Here is a 16,517-nt window from a genome sequence, read left to right as displayed (position 1 = left end):
AACAAATACCAATTTCTCCTCATTATTGCTCATCCCTTGGTTCTGGAGTATTTCTGGGAGGTTTTTGTATCTTCCTCCATGAAGACAGACACAAAGTATTTGTTTAGTTTCTCTACCATTTTCTTATTCCCCATTATAAATTCCCCTGTCCCAGCCTGTAATAGGCCCACATTTGTCTTTGCTAATCTTTTCCTTTTTTCATACCTATAGAATCTTTTACAGTCTGTTTTTATGTTTCTTGCTAGTTTACTTCAATATTCTATTTTATTTTTTTTTTCTAAATGAGTTTCTTGGTCCTTCTTTGCTGAATTCGAAAATGCTCCCAATCCTCAGGCTTACTACTTTTTTGGGCAACTTTATAAGCCTCTTCCTTTGATCTCATACAATCATTAACTTCTCGTTAGCCATGATTGCATCACTTTTCCTGCTGGGTTTTTGTTCCTCAGAGGAATGTAAATTTGTTGTAAACCATGCATCAATTCTTTAAATGCTAGTCATAACTTTTAATGTAGTTTCCCAAACTACCACAGCCAACTTGCCCCTCATACCTTCGTACTTTCCTACATCACTTTCAAGCTTAAAGTAAAATTCTATCATATTATGGTCACTCTTCCCTAAAGACTCCTTTACAATGAAATTAATTTGTTAGGCCTTTTTCATTGCACAATACCAGATTTAAAACAGCCCATTCATAGTTGGTTTTCTAGAACAGTATGTTGAGAAACCAGCTCGTATACATTCCAGGAATCCGTTCTCCACAGCATTAGTACTAATTAGGTTTACCCAGTCTAGATGTAGACTGAAGTCCCCATGATTACTGTATTACCCTTGTTACATGCACCTCTAATTTCTTTATTTATACCATGTCCTACATTACCACTACTGTTTGGTGGCCTATAAACAAATCCTACCAATGTTTGCTGCCCTTGCTGTTTCTCAGCTCTACCCAAACTGATGCTACATCTTGATCTTTCAATCTAAGATTCTTTTTCACTAATGTGTGCTCTCATCCTTTATTAATAGCGCTACCCTACCTCTTTCTCCTTTTTGCCTAGCCCTCCTAAATGTCAAATACCCTTGAACGTTCAGTTCCCAGCCTTGGTCCCCCTGCAGCCACGTCTCTATAATGGCAGTTAGATCGTCCCTGTTTAACTTCTATTTGTGCCGTCAATTCATCCACCTTGTTCCGAATGCTGTGTACATTCAGATAGAGTGCATTTAGAATCATAGAACGTTTAAGGCACAGAAAGAGGCCACTTGGCCCATTGTGTCTGTGCTGGCCGAAAAACGATCAACGTATTCTAATCCCACCTTCCAGCAGTTTGTCTGTAGCCCTGCAGATTATGGCACTTGAGGTGCATATCCAGACTCCTTTTCAATGAGTTGAGGGTCTCTGCCTCAACTACCCTTTCAGGCAGAGAGTTCCAGACCCCTAGCACCCTCTGAGTGAAAAAGCTTTTCCTCATCTCCCCTTTAATCTTTCTACCAATCACTAAGTCTATGCCCCCTTGTCACTGACCTCTCTGCTAAGGTGAATAGACCCTTCACCTCCACTCTATCCAGGCCCCTCAACATTTTGTACATTTCAATCAGATCTCCCCTCAGCCTTCTCTGTTCGAAGGAGAACAATCCCAACCTATCCAATCTTTGCTCACAGCTGCATTTTTCCAGTCCTGGCAACATCCTCGTAAATCTCCTCTGTACCCTCTCTAGTGCAATTACATTGTTACGACCAGGTGAGAAAGAGGTCTAGGGTTCTCTTTTTGCCTTCACCTGGTCTTATTGTAACAGGGTTTTATTTTTAAACACACTGTTTTTAGCTGCTCCTTGGTGAATCCTTGTTCACTGCTTTCCAATTATAAGGCAAAGAAATGAGCACAAACAGGCTTTCTTGGGTTTAAAGAAGAAAAGTGAAATTTATTTAAACTTAAACCTCTAATTTGGTTAATGCCTATGGATACACGCCGTGCCCCACACTAGCATCATACGCGATACTCATGCAAATAGAGACAGAAAAGAGAAGAAAAATAAAGGGGGAAGGTTTGAGGCAATATCTGAAGAGATTTTTGTTACAGGTCTTCGAGCTCACTGTATAATCCGTGCTTGTAGGTAGATCTTGATTTTTGTTGGGGCCCAGTATTCTTCTTAAACCTTGTTTACTGTAGGAGAATTTTTCTCTTAGGGTTCATGTGCCTTCAATGGATTCCGAAGCTGGTGAGAAAGAGATGGGAGCAGACAGAAGAGGCTCTTTTCAATCCAGGAGCCAAGAGCTTTCTGCCAGTTCAAACACTGTCTTTACAACTTAAAACTCCCCTAGTTGGCCAGCAGGGTGGTCATGTGTCTGACTGGTTCGACCATGTCTGTTCCGTGTATTGGGAGCAGGGGCTTGCTCCTTTGTTACAACACTGTCTGCTAATATGCAAAAATGTCTTTCTGGCCAGGGCCTGGCAATTCCTCGTAACAGGCCTTCTCCTCTTCCCAGAATTTGAAGTTTAATGTCCATCTGGCAAAATTAATGTGCCTCATTCTTGGCAGGTAGGGGCCCAGATGACAACATCCTTTCTGTAATGAGGTGACCAGAACTGCACACAGTACTCAAGTTGTGGCCTAACAATGAGTTATACAGTTCCAACATAACCTCCCTGCTCATATATTCTATACCTCGGCTAATAAAGGATCCCATGTGCCTTCGTAACCAACTTATCAACCTGTCCTGCTACCTTCAGGGATCTGTGGACATTCACTCCAAGGTCCCTCACTTCCTCTGCACTTTTCCCATTAATCGTGTATTCCTTTGCCCTGTTTGACCTCCCCAAATGCATCATCTTACACTTCTCCAAGCTGAATTCCATTTGCCACTTTTCTGCCCTTCTGACCAGACCATCAACATTTTTCTGCAGCCTACAGCTATTCTACTCGCGATCTACCACACAGTCAACCTTTGTGTCGTCTGCAAACTTCTTGATCGTTCCCCCTACATTTACATCCAAATCGTTAATATATACCAGAAAAAGCAGGGGACCCAGTCCTGAGTCCTGCGAAACGCCACTGGAAACAGCCGTCCAGGTGCTATAACAGCCGTCAACAATTACCCTCTGCTTCCTGCCACTGAGCCAATTTTGTATCCACTTTGCTGCATTTCCCTGGATCCCGTGGGATTTTATTTTATTTTTTTTAAACCAGTCTGCCATGTGGGACCTTGTCAAAAGCCTTGCTAAAATCCACACAGACCACATCAACTGCACTAACTCATCTATCTTCATTGCTACTTCTTCAAAAAATTCGATCAAGTTGGTCAAACAAGATCCTCCCTTAACAAATCCATGCTGACTATCCTAGATTAACCTGCCTTTCTAAGTGACAGCTTATCCTGTCTCTCAGAATAGATTCCAATAATTTGCCCACTACTGAGGTTAGACTGACTGGCCTGTAATTATCTATCCTTTGCTCCCTTTTTAAACAGAGGTACAATGTTAGCAGTTCTCCAATCCTCCGGCACCACACCTGTATCTAACGAGGACTGGAAAATGATGGTCAGACCCTCTGCTATTTCCTCTCTTGCTTCTTTTAATAGCCCGGGATACCTTTCATCTGGCGCTGGTGATTTATCAACTTTCAAGGATGCTAATCCCATTAAGACTTCCTCTCTCCCTATATTTATCACATCCAATACTTCACACTCTTCTTCTTTAACTACAATATCTGCATCGTCCCCCGCTTTTGTGAAGCCAGATGCAAAGTATTCATTAAAAACCATACCAATATCTTCTGCCCCTACACAGGTTACCTTTTTGGTCTTTTATGGGCCCTACTCTCTCCTTAGTTATCCTCTTACTCTGAATGTATTGATGAAACATCTTTGGGTTCACCTTGATTTTGCTTGCCAATGTTCTTTCATGCCCTCTCTTTGCTTTCCTAATTTCCTTTTTGATTTCACCCCTCCACTTTCTATACTCCTCTCGGCTTTCTGTAGTATTTAGTTCTCTGTGTCGGACATAAGCTTTCCTTTTCTGCCTTATAGTTTAGTTTAGTTTAGAGGTACAACACTGAAACAGGCCCTTCGGCCCACCGAGTCTGTGCCGACCATCAACCACCCATTTATACTAATCCTACACTAATTCCATATTCCTACCACATCCCCACCTGTCCCTATATTTCCCTACCACCTACCTATACTAGGGGCAATTTATAATGGCCAATTAACCTATCAACCTGCAAGTCTTTGGCATGTGGGAGGAAACCGGAGCACCCGGAGGAAACCCACGCAGACACAGGGAGAACTTGCAAACTCCACACAGGCAGTACCCAGAATTGAACCCGGGTCGCTGGAGCTGTGAGGCTGCGGTGCTAACCACTGCACCGCCCTTATCTTACCCTGTGCGCTCCTTGACATCCAGGGGGCTCTAGATTTGGCCATCTCACCCTTCTTTGTAGGAACATGTTTATTCTGAACCCCTTGAATCTCCCCTTTAAATACCTCACTGTTCTGACACTGAGTTACCTTCAAGTAGCTGTTTCCAGTCCCCTTTCACTAAATCACACTTCAGTTTAGTAAAATTGGCCTTGCTCCAATTGAGAACTCTAACTCCTGTTCCATCTCTGTCCTTTTCCATAATTATGTTAAAACTTACTGAATTATCACTACTTAATTCTGTCTTTTTATTATTTTCTCAACCTCTCACCTTAACTGCTGGCACACACTTAAGTTTGTACATTTGGTCCCTTCCTGCCACACTCTGATCATTACCTTTATTGCTCCTTTGCCTTCTCCTCTCTCTTTAAATCACCACATTTTCCCTCACTTGATCCCTCGCCCCCACTATTTAGTTTAAAGCCCTCTCTATCGCCCTAGTTATACAACTCGCCAGAACACTGGTTCCAGCATAGTTCAGGTTAAGACCGTCCCAGCAGTACAGCTCCCACTTTTCACACTACTGGTGCCAGTGCCCCATGAATTGAAACCCATTTCTCCCAAACCAATCTTTGAGCCACGCATTTAACTCTCTAATCTTATTTACCCTATGCAAATTTGCTCGTGGCTCAGGTTAATAATCCAGAGATTATTACCTTTGAGGTTCTTCTTTTTAAACTTAGCCCTAGCTGCTCATACTCTCTATGCAGAACCTCTTTCCTAGTCTTATCTATGTCGTTGGTACCCAAGTGGGCCATGACAACTGGATCCTCCCCCTCCCACTGCAAGTTGCTCTCCAACCCTGAGCAGATGTTCCGAACCCTGGCATCAGGCAGGCAACACAGCCTTCTGGACTCTCGCTCTTGGCTGCAGAGAACTGTGTCTATCCCCCTGACTATACTGTCCTGAACTACCACTACATTCCTATTTACTCAACCTGCTCGAATGGCTTCCTGTAGCACAGTGCCATGATCAGTTTGCTCATCCACCCTGCAGCCCTTACAGTCAGTTAAGAAAATGTTCTTGGCCCAACCATCTTCAGCTGCTTCATCAATGACATTCTCTCCGTAAGATCAGAGTTATGGCTATCCACTGATGATTCCACACTGTTCAGTTCTATTCATTTTTCCAACAATGAAGCTGCCCACACCTGGACAAAACCTAGATTTGGGCTGAAATTAAGAGGCAACATTCACGCCATGAGTGAAAGGTAATGACCAACTCCAATAAAGAAAAGCCCAGACATCTCCCCTGACATTCAATAGCACCAAGGTCACTGAGTCCGCCACCATTAACATCTTGACAGTCCCTCGTGACCAGAAGCTTAAATGCACAAACCATATCAACATGGTGGCTACCAAAAGCAGGGCAGAAGCTGGATTCTCTGCAAAGAGTGGCTCATTTCTCCGCAAAGCACCTCAATCATCTACAATGCTCAATTTGGGTGATGGGATACTCACCATTTGCTGCATGGGTACAACTGCAACATTCCAGAACCTCAAAACCATCCCAAATAGAACAGCTCGCCTGATTCGTGCCTTTGCCATTGGACCCTCTATCACTGATGTACTCTGATTGCAGTATATTAACTACAGAATACAATGCAGCCACTTCAACATTACCTTCCTATATTGGAACCTCTATTAAAAGGGCAAGAACATTGATGTTGCGGGAACACACCATCTCTAAGCCAACACTATCCTGACTTAACACATCAACATTCCTCATCACCCCTAGAATTTCCCACCCAATACCACTGTGGCAGCATCATCGATGTAGGATTGCAGCAGCTCAGGAAAGCGGACCACTAACTTCTCAGGGCAACTAAAGATAGGCAACATGTGCAGACTAGCCAGCTCCACTCACATCCAGACAACAAATTGTTAAAAAAAAACTTTTCTAATTCTTTAAAGTCTGGGTGAGAAAAGTCAACCCAGTATGGTACAGCATATGGAACAGTTTAGAAATACTGCCAGAACAGAATAGGCTCCAAATAAGAACAAAAACAAAAATAGAAATAAGCAACATTCTTTGGGACTCAAGTGTATTACATATTAACTGCATAATTGAGATCTTAATAGGATTCAAATGATGCTCACTGGCATTTTGTTACTGGGTGTCTACTACTCATTCGCAGAATCTGTGCTCTGTGCGAAGCACATTTCCTCTCTCTGACTGTAAACCACAATACACAAATCCTTTAAAGTCAGCAACCCGTTCAATGGACTCTGCTTCGGTTTTGTCAGCATCACAGACTAACACCCGCATTCCGCCAACAGTGGCAGGGCAAAGAGGTAGACTCCCAAGAATACCTCAGCCGGAATAGGAATTGAACAAGCACTGTTGGCATTATTCTTTCTGAAGCACATGCTAGCCATTTAGCCACCTTAGCTAACCAGCCCCCCCAATTAGGATTTACACAAGTACAAATTTTACCTCATCCTTTGAAAATGCAAAAATGTAAGACAGCTTCTTTCCCCATCCAATTTCATACAGGAGTGGTTTGTCGCAGACATTTTCACAGGGATCACAATGTAGCCACCTTTTCTGGGAGGTTGAGTACACCTCCGTCCACACATGATCTGAAAAGACAACCAATAATTACATTATTAAAACTAGCCTTCTGGTTACACCAGTAATAACTACTTGAACTGCTGAAAGCATTTTAGTACAGCATGCACTCCCACTGTTCCCTTACATTACATACATGACATTACATGTCGATCAATCTACATTATGGATGACCTCACCAGTACAGTTGGCAGAACAATGTTACTTAAAAAACCCTAACTATCCACATCCGATATAATTTATACTGCATTTAAAGCAGTTAGTTGTTGAGCAACGTTTTAATAGGATCTGATTTTGCTTATATTACACAGGCCTGATGCCAGGATTGCATTGCACCAGGGCTTGAGAATAAGAACCAAACAAATATTTTTAATTAAAAAAAAAATCTTGACAAGGTCCTGAATTAACTTTTCAAGTCAATTGCTTTACTTGTTGAATAACTGGCATTGTGGTAGCTTAACAGTTATCCTACTGGATTAGTAACCTAGTGGTGTCAGGAGTTAAGAGCTGCCATGGCAAGTTGTGAAAGTGAATTCAATAAATCTGGTCATTTGTGAGCAGTGACAATGAAAACTGTTAAGATTGCACAAAGACCCAAATGGTTCAGTAACGCCTTTCCTTTAGGTAAGGGAACCTGCCACCCCTACTTGTCTAGTCTACACATGACTCCAGTTTCATACTACATGGTTGACTCAATGCTCTCAAGGGCACCTAGAGATGGGCAATAAACACTGTCTTATTCATGTTGCCCATATTCCAAGAATAAAGAAGTTACAAATAGACTTGGTAATAGTGTGTTTCAAATTCACAAAACAAAAACTTCATGAGTTACATTAAAACGGAGTTGCAGCAACACAGTTAAAATAGATTTTGCATTAGATACCTGTAAACAACTGGTATCAGTGTGTTACTTTGAATGTGAACATTTGCATTTACATAGTGCCTTTTATAGCCTAAAGATGCCCCAAAGTGCTTTACAGCCAATGAATTACTTCTTGAAACCTTGTCACTGTTGTAATGTAGGGAAACATGGAAGCCAGTTTCCTGCAAAAAGGCACCACAACTTGGCAATCAGAAAAATGACCAGATAATCTGTTTTAGTGATGGTGGTGAAGGGATAAATGTTCGACCAGATACCAGTAGAACTCCCTGCTCTTCTACCAAAGGTGCCATTGGCTCTTTTATGTCCATCTGAAAGGGCACACAGGGCATTGGTTTAACTTGGGCACATAATCTAAGATAGTACTCCACTGAAGCATTTAGCTTAGATTATGTGCTCAAGTCTCTGAAGTAGAGTTTAAACCCAGTTTTGATTCAGAGGCAAGAGTACTATTACTAATTCAAGTCTGAACATACATACTACAACCCATGTCCAAAGGATGGAAATAACAATTGGTACTAGACATTCATATGTAGGACAGGGTCAAGCTAAGCAGATACTATAGCAAGTCTATGACTTACATATTGTTATACAAAGAGGGCTGTTTGGCTAAGAATTTGCAATTATCTAGTGCAGTCTGCAGATGGCAAGACTTGCAAAATGAGGAAAGTAGGGATTGTGTTACAATTTCCTTTTTGGGGAGGTTATAAATTAATTGTGAGTGATATAGTTGTAATGATCCTTTCTGCATTGGCATATATTAGTTTTTTTCAATTAAAACATAAGTATTTGATTTTTCAATTTACTTAGCAAGATTTTTAGATACAGCACTGAAACAGGCCCTTCGGCCCACCGAGTCTGTGCCGACCATTAACCACCCATTTATACTAAACCTACACTAATCCCATATTCCTATCACATCCTCACCTGTCCCTATATTCCCCTACCACCTACCTATACTAGTGACAATTTATAATGGCCAATTTACCTATCAACCTGCAAGTCTTTGGCTTGTGGGAGGAAACCGGAGCACCCGGAGGAAACCCACGCAGACGCAGGGAGAACTTGCAAACTCCACACAGGCAGTACCCAGAATTAAACCCGGGTCGCTGGAGCTGTGAGGCTGCGGTGCTAACCACTGCGCATTTTTCAGCAAAATGCGTATATATCCAAATACTGAACAGGTTGAACTGGCATGTTATGCAGAAAATTGAAACACCGCTACAATATTTCTACCGTCCTGCCGATGAACTGGACGAATATAGGAAAAATGCTGATTATTCTGATATCATTCTTGAAATCAGTGTAAACGTGTGCAATTCTGAAAAATAAAAAGCACAGTAGTGCTCTATTCAGATACCACCTTTTTTAAAAATTTGTTCGTGGGAGGAGGGCGTCGTTAGCTAGGCCTGCATTTATTGCCCATCCCTAATTGCCCTTGAGAAGGTGGTGGTGAGCTGCCTTCTTGAACCACTGTAGTTCTTGGGGTGTAGGTACTGTTGCTGTTAGGAAGGGAGTTCCAGGATTTTGACCCAACGACAGTGAAGGAACGGCGATATAGTTCCAAGTCAGGATGGTGTGTGGCTTGGAGGGGAACTTGTCGGTGGTGGTGTTCCCATGCATCTGCTGCCCTTGTCCTTCAAGGTAGTAGAGGTCATGGGGTTGGAAGGTGTACAGTATTTTACCTGTTGTACACCAGACATATCTTGCTTCAAACCCCATAGCTCTGCAGCAAAGTGTGAAGCAGTTGGCCCACTCTCCACAACGTCCTCTCCTGGTTTCCAGTAGCTTCTCTGCATGATTATACCTACATATTTCAGAGCATAAAAATGTCAAATTTAATATAATGACAATTTGTGTAAATAATTTTGATACAAAAAGAGAAACCAGAACTTTCCAAGAAAAATGCTTTTAATACACACAATAGCAGACTATAGTAAAGTGTTGCTCTGTAGTACTAGTTAACTTCCCATAGAGTTACTCAGACAAAGCAAGAAACATTGGAACAGAGCAGCCTCAAAAGCTAAATTCGTTGATGAGCCTGCTTATAACTTGAGTCCCAGACATTGACCAGGGTCCCCAAGATTGCCCAAGCCCTCAATTTGAATTTTTTCCAATTTGTTTTTAACCACTTCAACTTTTAGGTACAATTTTTATATGGTTAGAGCTATTTCCTGAAATTTTCTGTTTTTGGCATGGAGACAGAAAGGCTCCCTTGCACAATCTCTTGTGCATCTGTAACGTATAAGCAGCTAACAAAGCTTAAGGCCTCTCTGAATTATGATGAAACAAAGATTCATTCAGAAACTGGCATCTTTTATTATTAGGACAATTCTGAGACATGGCACCTTAATATTTTTACATACTTAAATAAAAGGAATGATAATTTATAAATAGGAGAAAAAACCAAAGGTAGATTGATGACTGCAAGCTTTGTATCTGTTTTAGTGAAGTGATCCAACAATAGTTGGTACATTTCATTGTATATCAGTATTTGATTTAGTGTGTTAGGAGAAACACAAGGAGTAAATTAGTATGTGGATGCATTGAGCAACTCCTCATCCTCTGTGATTTCAACCTTCATCTCAACTGTCTTGCTGTCCTCCCTTAACCTCACCCTCCCTATAAAACTTTAACATTATTCAAGGCTACTTCCTCAGCCTTGCTATCTGATATAATTTCCATTCCTATCGTCTCAATCATAGTCAAGGCCAACTCTCATCACTTCCTTGCATCCCTCATGTTCCAATTCTTCCCTCCAACCCAGAATAAAGTCCCTCCAAATAATTTACTCCCAACCATCGCATCTTTGTCCTTCCATTTAGAATGATACTCCTGTAGCTGATGATCATCTCATTCTCTCCCTCACCTATGCCACTGATGCCCTTTTCCTGTCCTATGCTATTGATGCTCTTGACCCCAAGAAAAATCCTGGTTACTCTCTCAAGCCTAAGGGACACAGACCTCAATATATCTAGCACACAATTGGTTTGATTATTCATAGTGATATTTGGCTGGGCCACATCAAGGACTATTGAGCCCTATTCCCATCAAAAACTGCTCACTGTTCCAGTATCATCTGGTATGCAAATATCACACCCGACATCTCTTCACCACCATCAACCCTGCCCTTCCAATAAATGCAACTCAATAGATTTCTTTGTTACTAAGATGAAGACCATCCGTTCAGCTGCCTCTACCACAATCCCACCTTTCCATTACTCATCAAGCCAAATTTCCCACAAGGCTCCCCTTCCCGAATCATGAATCCACGCCCATCTCCAGCTTTTCTCCTATCTCCCTTAAAGCCATCTGAGCTCCTCCATTCATGGGATCAACCTCCTGTCCTCTCGACTCTATTCCCAAACCGCTGATCAATTTCCAATCCTACCACATAACTTATCATTGTAAACTGTTCCTTCTCCTCAGATACTGTTCCCTTCACTTTTAAAACTGCCATTGTCGCCCCTTCCTCAAAAAAATCTTGATCCTTCTGTCCTGTAAATTACCATCCATCTACAAACTTCTCCAAAATTCTTGAATGCGTTGTCGCCTTGCAAATCCATGCCCAGCTTTCTTGCAATTCTATTTTGAACTTGTCCATCCTCATTGGCTACAGGTGATGTCCCAGAGGACTGGAGAATAGCCAGTGTTGTTCCTTTGTTTAAGAAGGGTAGCAAGGATAATCCAGGAAATCATAGGCCAGTGAGCCTTACATCAGTGGTAGGGAAATTATTAGAGAGGATCCTTCGGGACAGGATTTACTCCCATTTGGAAACAAACAAACTTCTTAGTAAAAGGCAGCATGGTTTTGTGAAGGGGAGGTCGTGTCTCACTAATTAGATTGAGTTTTTTGAGGAAGTGACAAAGATGATTGATGAAGGAAGGGCAGTGGATGTTATCTATATGGACTTCAGTAAAGCCTTTGACAAGGTCCCTCATGGCAGACTGGTACAAAAGGTGAAGTCACACGGGATCAGAGGTGAGCTGGCAAGATGGATACAGAACTGGCTCTGTCACAGAAGACAGAGGGTAGCAGTGGAAGGGTGCTTTTCTGAATGTAGGGATGTGACTAGTGGTGTTCCGCAGGGATCAGTGCTGGGACCTTTGCTGTTTGTAGTATATATAAATGATTTGGAGGAAAATGTAGCTGGTCTGATTAGTAAGTTTGCGGACGACACAAAGGTTGGTGGAGTTGCGGATAGTGATGAGGATTGTCAGAGGATACAGCAGGATATAGATTGGTTGGAGACTTGGGCGGAGAAATGGCAGATGGAGTTTAATCCGGACAAATGTGAGGTAATGCATTTTGGAAGATCGAATGCAGGTGGGAAGTATACAGTAAATGGCAGAACCCTTAGGAGTATTGACAGGCAGAGAGATCTGGGCGTACAGGTCCACAGGTCACTGAAAGTGGCAACGCAGGTGGATAAGGTAGTCAAGAAGGCATTCGGCATGCTTGCCTTCATCGGTCGGGGCATAGAGTATAAAAATTGGCAAGTCATGCTGCAGCTGTACAGAACTTTAGTTAGGCCACACTTAGAATATTGCGTGCAATTCTGGTCGCCACACTACCAGAAGGACGTGGAGGCTTTGGTGAGGGTACAGAAGAGGTTTACCAGAATGTTGCCTGGTCTGGAGGGCATTAACTATGAGGAGAGGTTGGATAAACTCGTATTGTTTTCACTGGAACGACGGAGGTGGAGGGGTGACATGATAGAGGTTTACAAAGTTATGAGCGGCATGGACAGAGTGGATAGTGAGAAACTTTTTCCCAGGGTGGAAGAGTCAGTTACTAGGGGACATAGGTTTAAGGTGAGAGGGGCAAAGTTTAGAGGGGATGTGCGAGGCAAGTTCTTTACACAGAGGGTGGTGAGTGCCTGGAACTTGCTGCCAGGGGAGATGGTGGAAGCAGGTACGATAATGATGTTTAAGAGGCATCTTGACAAATACATGAATAGGATGGGAATAGAGGGATACGGTCTCCGGAAGTGCAGAAGGTTTTAGTTTAGGCAGGCATCAAGATTGGCGCAGGCTTGGAGGGCCGAATGGCCTGTTCCTGTGCTGTACTGTTCTTTGTTCAATCACATTTCATAGCCTGCCAACAGCACTGGGATGTCCTTAATAAAAGTGACAGAGGACATCCTCTGTGACTGTGATCACAGTGCGCTATCCTTCCTCAACCTCACTGCAACACAGTCAACCACACCATCCTATTTCTCGGGGGATAGAATTGAAAAGTAGAAAGTTATCTAAACTTGCCTGGAACCACAGTTAAGACTATACTGGAGTGCAGTTCTGGTCGCCATATTATAAAAAGGATATAGTGGCATTGGAGAGGTTGCAAAAAAGATATACAAGAATAATACCTTGAGATGTGGGGTTATACTCATTAGTAAAGTATCAACAGCCTGGGTCTCTTTTCTCTTGAAAACAGAAGTGTTAGGGGTTACCTAAATAGAGACGTTTAAAATTATGAAAGGTTTTGATCATGTGCGTTTCCAGTGGGGGAAGAGGAAAACTAGAGATCATCAATACAAAAAAGATTCACCAGGAATAAAAAAGGGAATTCAGAAGAAACTTTTTTTATCCAGGGAATAGTGAGAATGTGGAACTCACTACCACAGGGAGTAGTTGGGTGATCAGTATGCAAGTACAGCATGTGATTAGGAAGGCAAATGGAATGTTGCCGTTTATTGTAAGGGGAATGGAATATGAAAGTGGGGAAGTTTTACTCCAGCTGTACAGGATATTGGTGAGATCACATCTTAATACTGTGTACAGTTTTAGTCTCCTTATCCAAAAAAGGATATAACTGCGTTAGAAGCTGTTCAGAGAAGGTTCGTTCGTCTAATTCTGGGGATGAAGAACTTATCTTGTAAAGAAAGAGTGAACAGGTTGGGCCTATACCCATTGGAGTTTAGAAGAATGAGAGGTGATCTTATTGAAAGATACAAGATCCTGAGGGGACAGGAGAATGTTTCCCTTGTTACAACTAAGTGAGAAAGAGGTCTGGAGTTCCCTTTCAGCCTTCACCTAGTCTTACCGTAACATGTTTAATTTAAACACACCGTGTTTTTAGCTCCCCCTTGGTGAATCCTTGTTCATCACTTTCCAATTATAAGGCAAAGAAACCAGCACAAACAGGCTTTCTTAGGTTTAAAGAAGAAAAGTTGAAATTTATTTAAGTTTAATTCGGTTAACGGCTATGGATACACGACACGCCCATGCAAGCATGCATATGCAATATGCATGCAAATAGAGACAGAAAAGAGAAGAAAAATAAAGTCGAAAGTTTGAGACAATATCTGAAGAGTTTTTGTTACGGTTCTTCGAGCTGACTGTATAGTCCTTGATTGTCAGTAGATCTTACTTTTCATTGGGTCCAGTATTCTTCTTAAACCTTGTTCGCTGTAGGAAACTTTTCTCTCTTAGGGTTCATATATCTTCAGTGGATTCAGAGGCTTGAGAAAGACAGGGGAGAAGACAGGAGAGATCTTCTCAGACCAAGAGCAAACAGATCAGTTCAAACTGTTTGTACAATTCAGAAAAACCCAGGTTGCCAAGCAGGTTAGTCATGTGACTAACTGGTCTGACCACGTCTTGGGTTGCATCACCTTAGCAGTCTCTGGAATACTCCTCTCACACACAATACCTGGTGATCAAGGTCCATTGTAGGAATGGTGCTTTGTCCTTCCAATCAGCGTCCGTTAACATGCAAATGTCTTTGCCAGCCACAGCGGATCTGTTTAACAAGTCCTTTCTTCACTCCAGTAACAGTTTAAAACCAATGTTCACCATTGGCACGTGGGGGCCTAGCATGACACTCTCTTGTGGTGGAGACTAGAACTAATGCACAGTTTAAGAGTATGAGGTCTCCCTTTTAAGACAGAGATAAGGAATTTTTTTTTTTCTCAAAGGGTCGTTAGTCTGTAGAATTCACTTCCCCAGAAAGCAGGGGAGGCTGGGTCATTGAATTTATTCAAGGCTGAGTTGGATAGATTTTTAATAGACAAGGGAGTCAAGGATTATGGGGGCAGACAGGAAAGTGGAGTCGAGACTACAACCAAATCAGCCATGATCTTATTGAATGGCAGAGCAGGCTCGAAAGGCAGAATGGCCCACTCTGCTCCTATGTTCTTAGGTACTATATGTGCATTTAAGGGGAAGCTAGACAAGCAAAAAGGGAGAAGGAAAGAGAGGTTTATGTTTGCAAGAGTTAGATGAGGAAAGGCAGAAGGAGGCACATGTGGAGCATAAACACCAGCATGGACTGGCTGGGCGAATAGCCTGTTTCTGTGCTGCATATTCTACCTAATTCTTTGTAATCCTCTTACAACATTCCTCCTCCATTGTCCACCTTAGTAGGACTGCCCTCACTTAGTTCAACTCAAACCAAACCAATTATAGTCAAAATCTCTTTCAATGATTCAATTCCAGCTTCATTACCTTTGAAGACTGCCAAAGGTCTATCCCATTCCTTATCTACAGCTAATCCTTGGTGACATCATCTGAAGACATGTCAGGTTTCATATGCACCCTGATAAAACCTAGCTCTACTTCTCTAACTCTACTTTGTCAGTTTATATGTCTGACATTCAATCGTGGACAGGCTGCAATTTTCTTCAGTTAAACAGAGGCAAAAGAAAAGCTACTGTCATCGGAACCACTATAAACTGTTAGCTCGCTTGGGCTGAACAAGACCTATTTGCAACCTCAACATCCTATTTGAGTCTGAGCTGAGCTTCTGACCACATAGCCTCTCCATCACAAAAAAGTGCCTACTTCCAGCTCTGTCATCTATCTCTACCCCCGCCTCATCCCATCCACTGCTGAAACCCTCATCCATGCTAATATCATTTCCAGACTTGACTCTTTCAAGGCTTGCCTGGCTGGCCTCCCATATTCCACCCTTCATAAACTTGAGTTCATCCAAAACTCTACTGCACATATCCTAATCACCCATCACTCCTATGCTCGCTAACCTGCCTCGATTTTAAAATTATCATGTTCAAATCTGTCCATGGTCTCAACCCTCTCTATACATGTAACCTCCTCACCCCTATAACCTACAGAATTTGATATTCCTCCACCTCTGGCCTCTTGGACACCCCCACTCCTTTCTCCCCATCAGCAGTGCCTTCAATTGTTTAGGCCCCTAGTTCTGCAGTTCCCTGCCTACATCTATCACCTCTGATAGTCACTCTTAGTCACCCAATCTAATGTCTCCATCTTTGGCCTGGTGTGAAATGCCTTGGGACATTTTCCTTTAAGATGCTATATAAATGTAAGTTGTTGTTGTAGAAAACATGCTTAAATTACTACAGGGTAGTCAAACAATTGTAAGGACTCCAGTTACTTTATCAGAGGTTGTATGTTTTTACGTTAGCATTGTTCAAGTATTGACTTAAAAGAAGCTGCACATATATTGGGCTGACTTTATCAAGTCTATTGTAGTACTAAATATTGAATACAAATGCATTGCTAAATAGATGAACCTAACTGAGGCTGCAATGCTGTAATTCTGAACTTACCCTACATTTTGAATTGAATCTTTGTAATTACAATAGCAATCATGTTAAGACTATACACAAGCAGTGAAATAAGGTGGTGATGTTGGTAGTACATATTCTATCCTGTTCTGCCCTCAAAACC

General features: G+C 42.1%; 1 protein-coding gene across 1 annotated transcript in view; it reads right to left on the bottom strand.

Annotated features, from left to right (window-relative positions):
* Positions 1-16,517, bottom strand: part of ngly1 (N-glycanase 1) — a 106,896-nt gene that overhangs the window by 26,580 nt on the left and 63,799 nt on the right. The window contains exons 6-7 of the mRNA XM_068059858.1: positions 9,548-9,669; positions 6,848-6,993 (exon numbers count right to left, since the gene is read on the bottom strand). Of these exons, the coding sequence (XP_067915959.1) occupies positions 6,848-6,993; positions 9,548-9,669 (268 nt within the window). The remainder of the gene's footprint in view (positions 1-6,847; positions 6,994-9,547; positions 9,670-16,517) is intronic.

The sequence above is a fragment of the Heterodontus francisci genome, chromosome 2 (genome assembly GCF_036365525.1).
Source record: "Heterodontus francisci isolate sHetFra1 chromosome 2, sHetFra1.hap1, whole genome shotgun sequence".
Lineage (NCBI taxonomy): Eukaryota > Metazoa > Chordata > Chondrichthyes > Heterodontiformes > Heterodontidae > Heterodontus > Heterodontus francisci.
The sequence above is the reverse complement of the archived record's forward strand: the minus strand, read 5'-3'. Positions and strand labels throughout refer to the sequence as shown.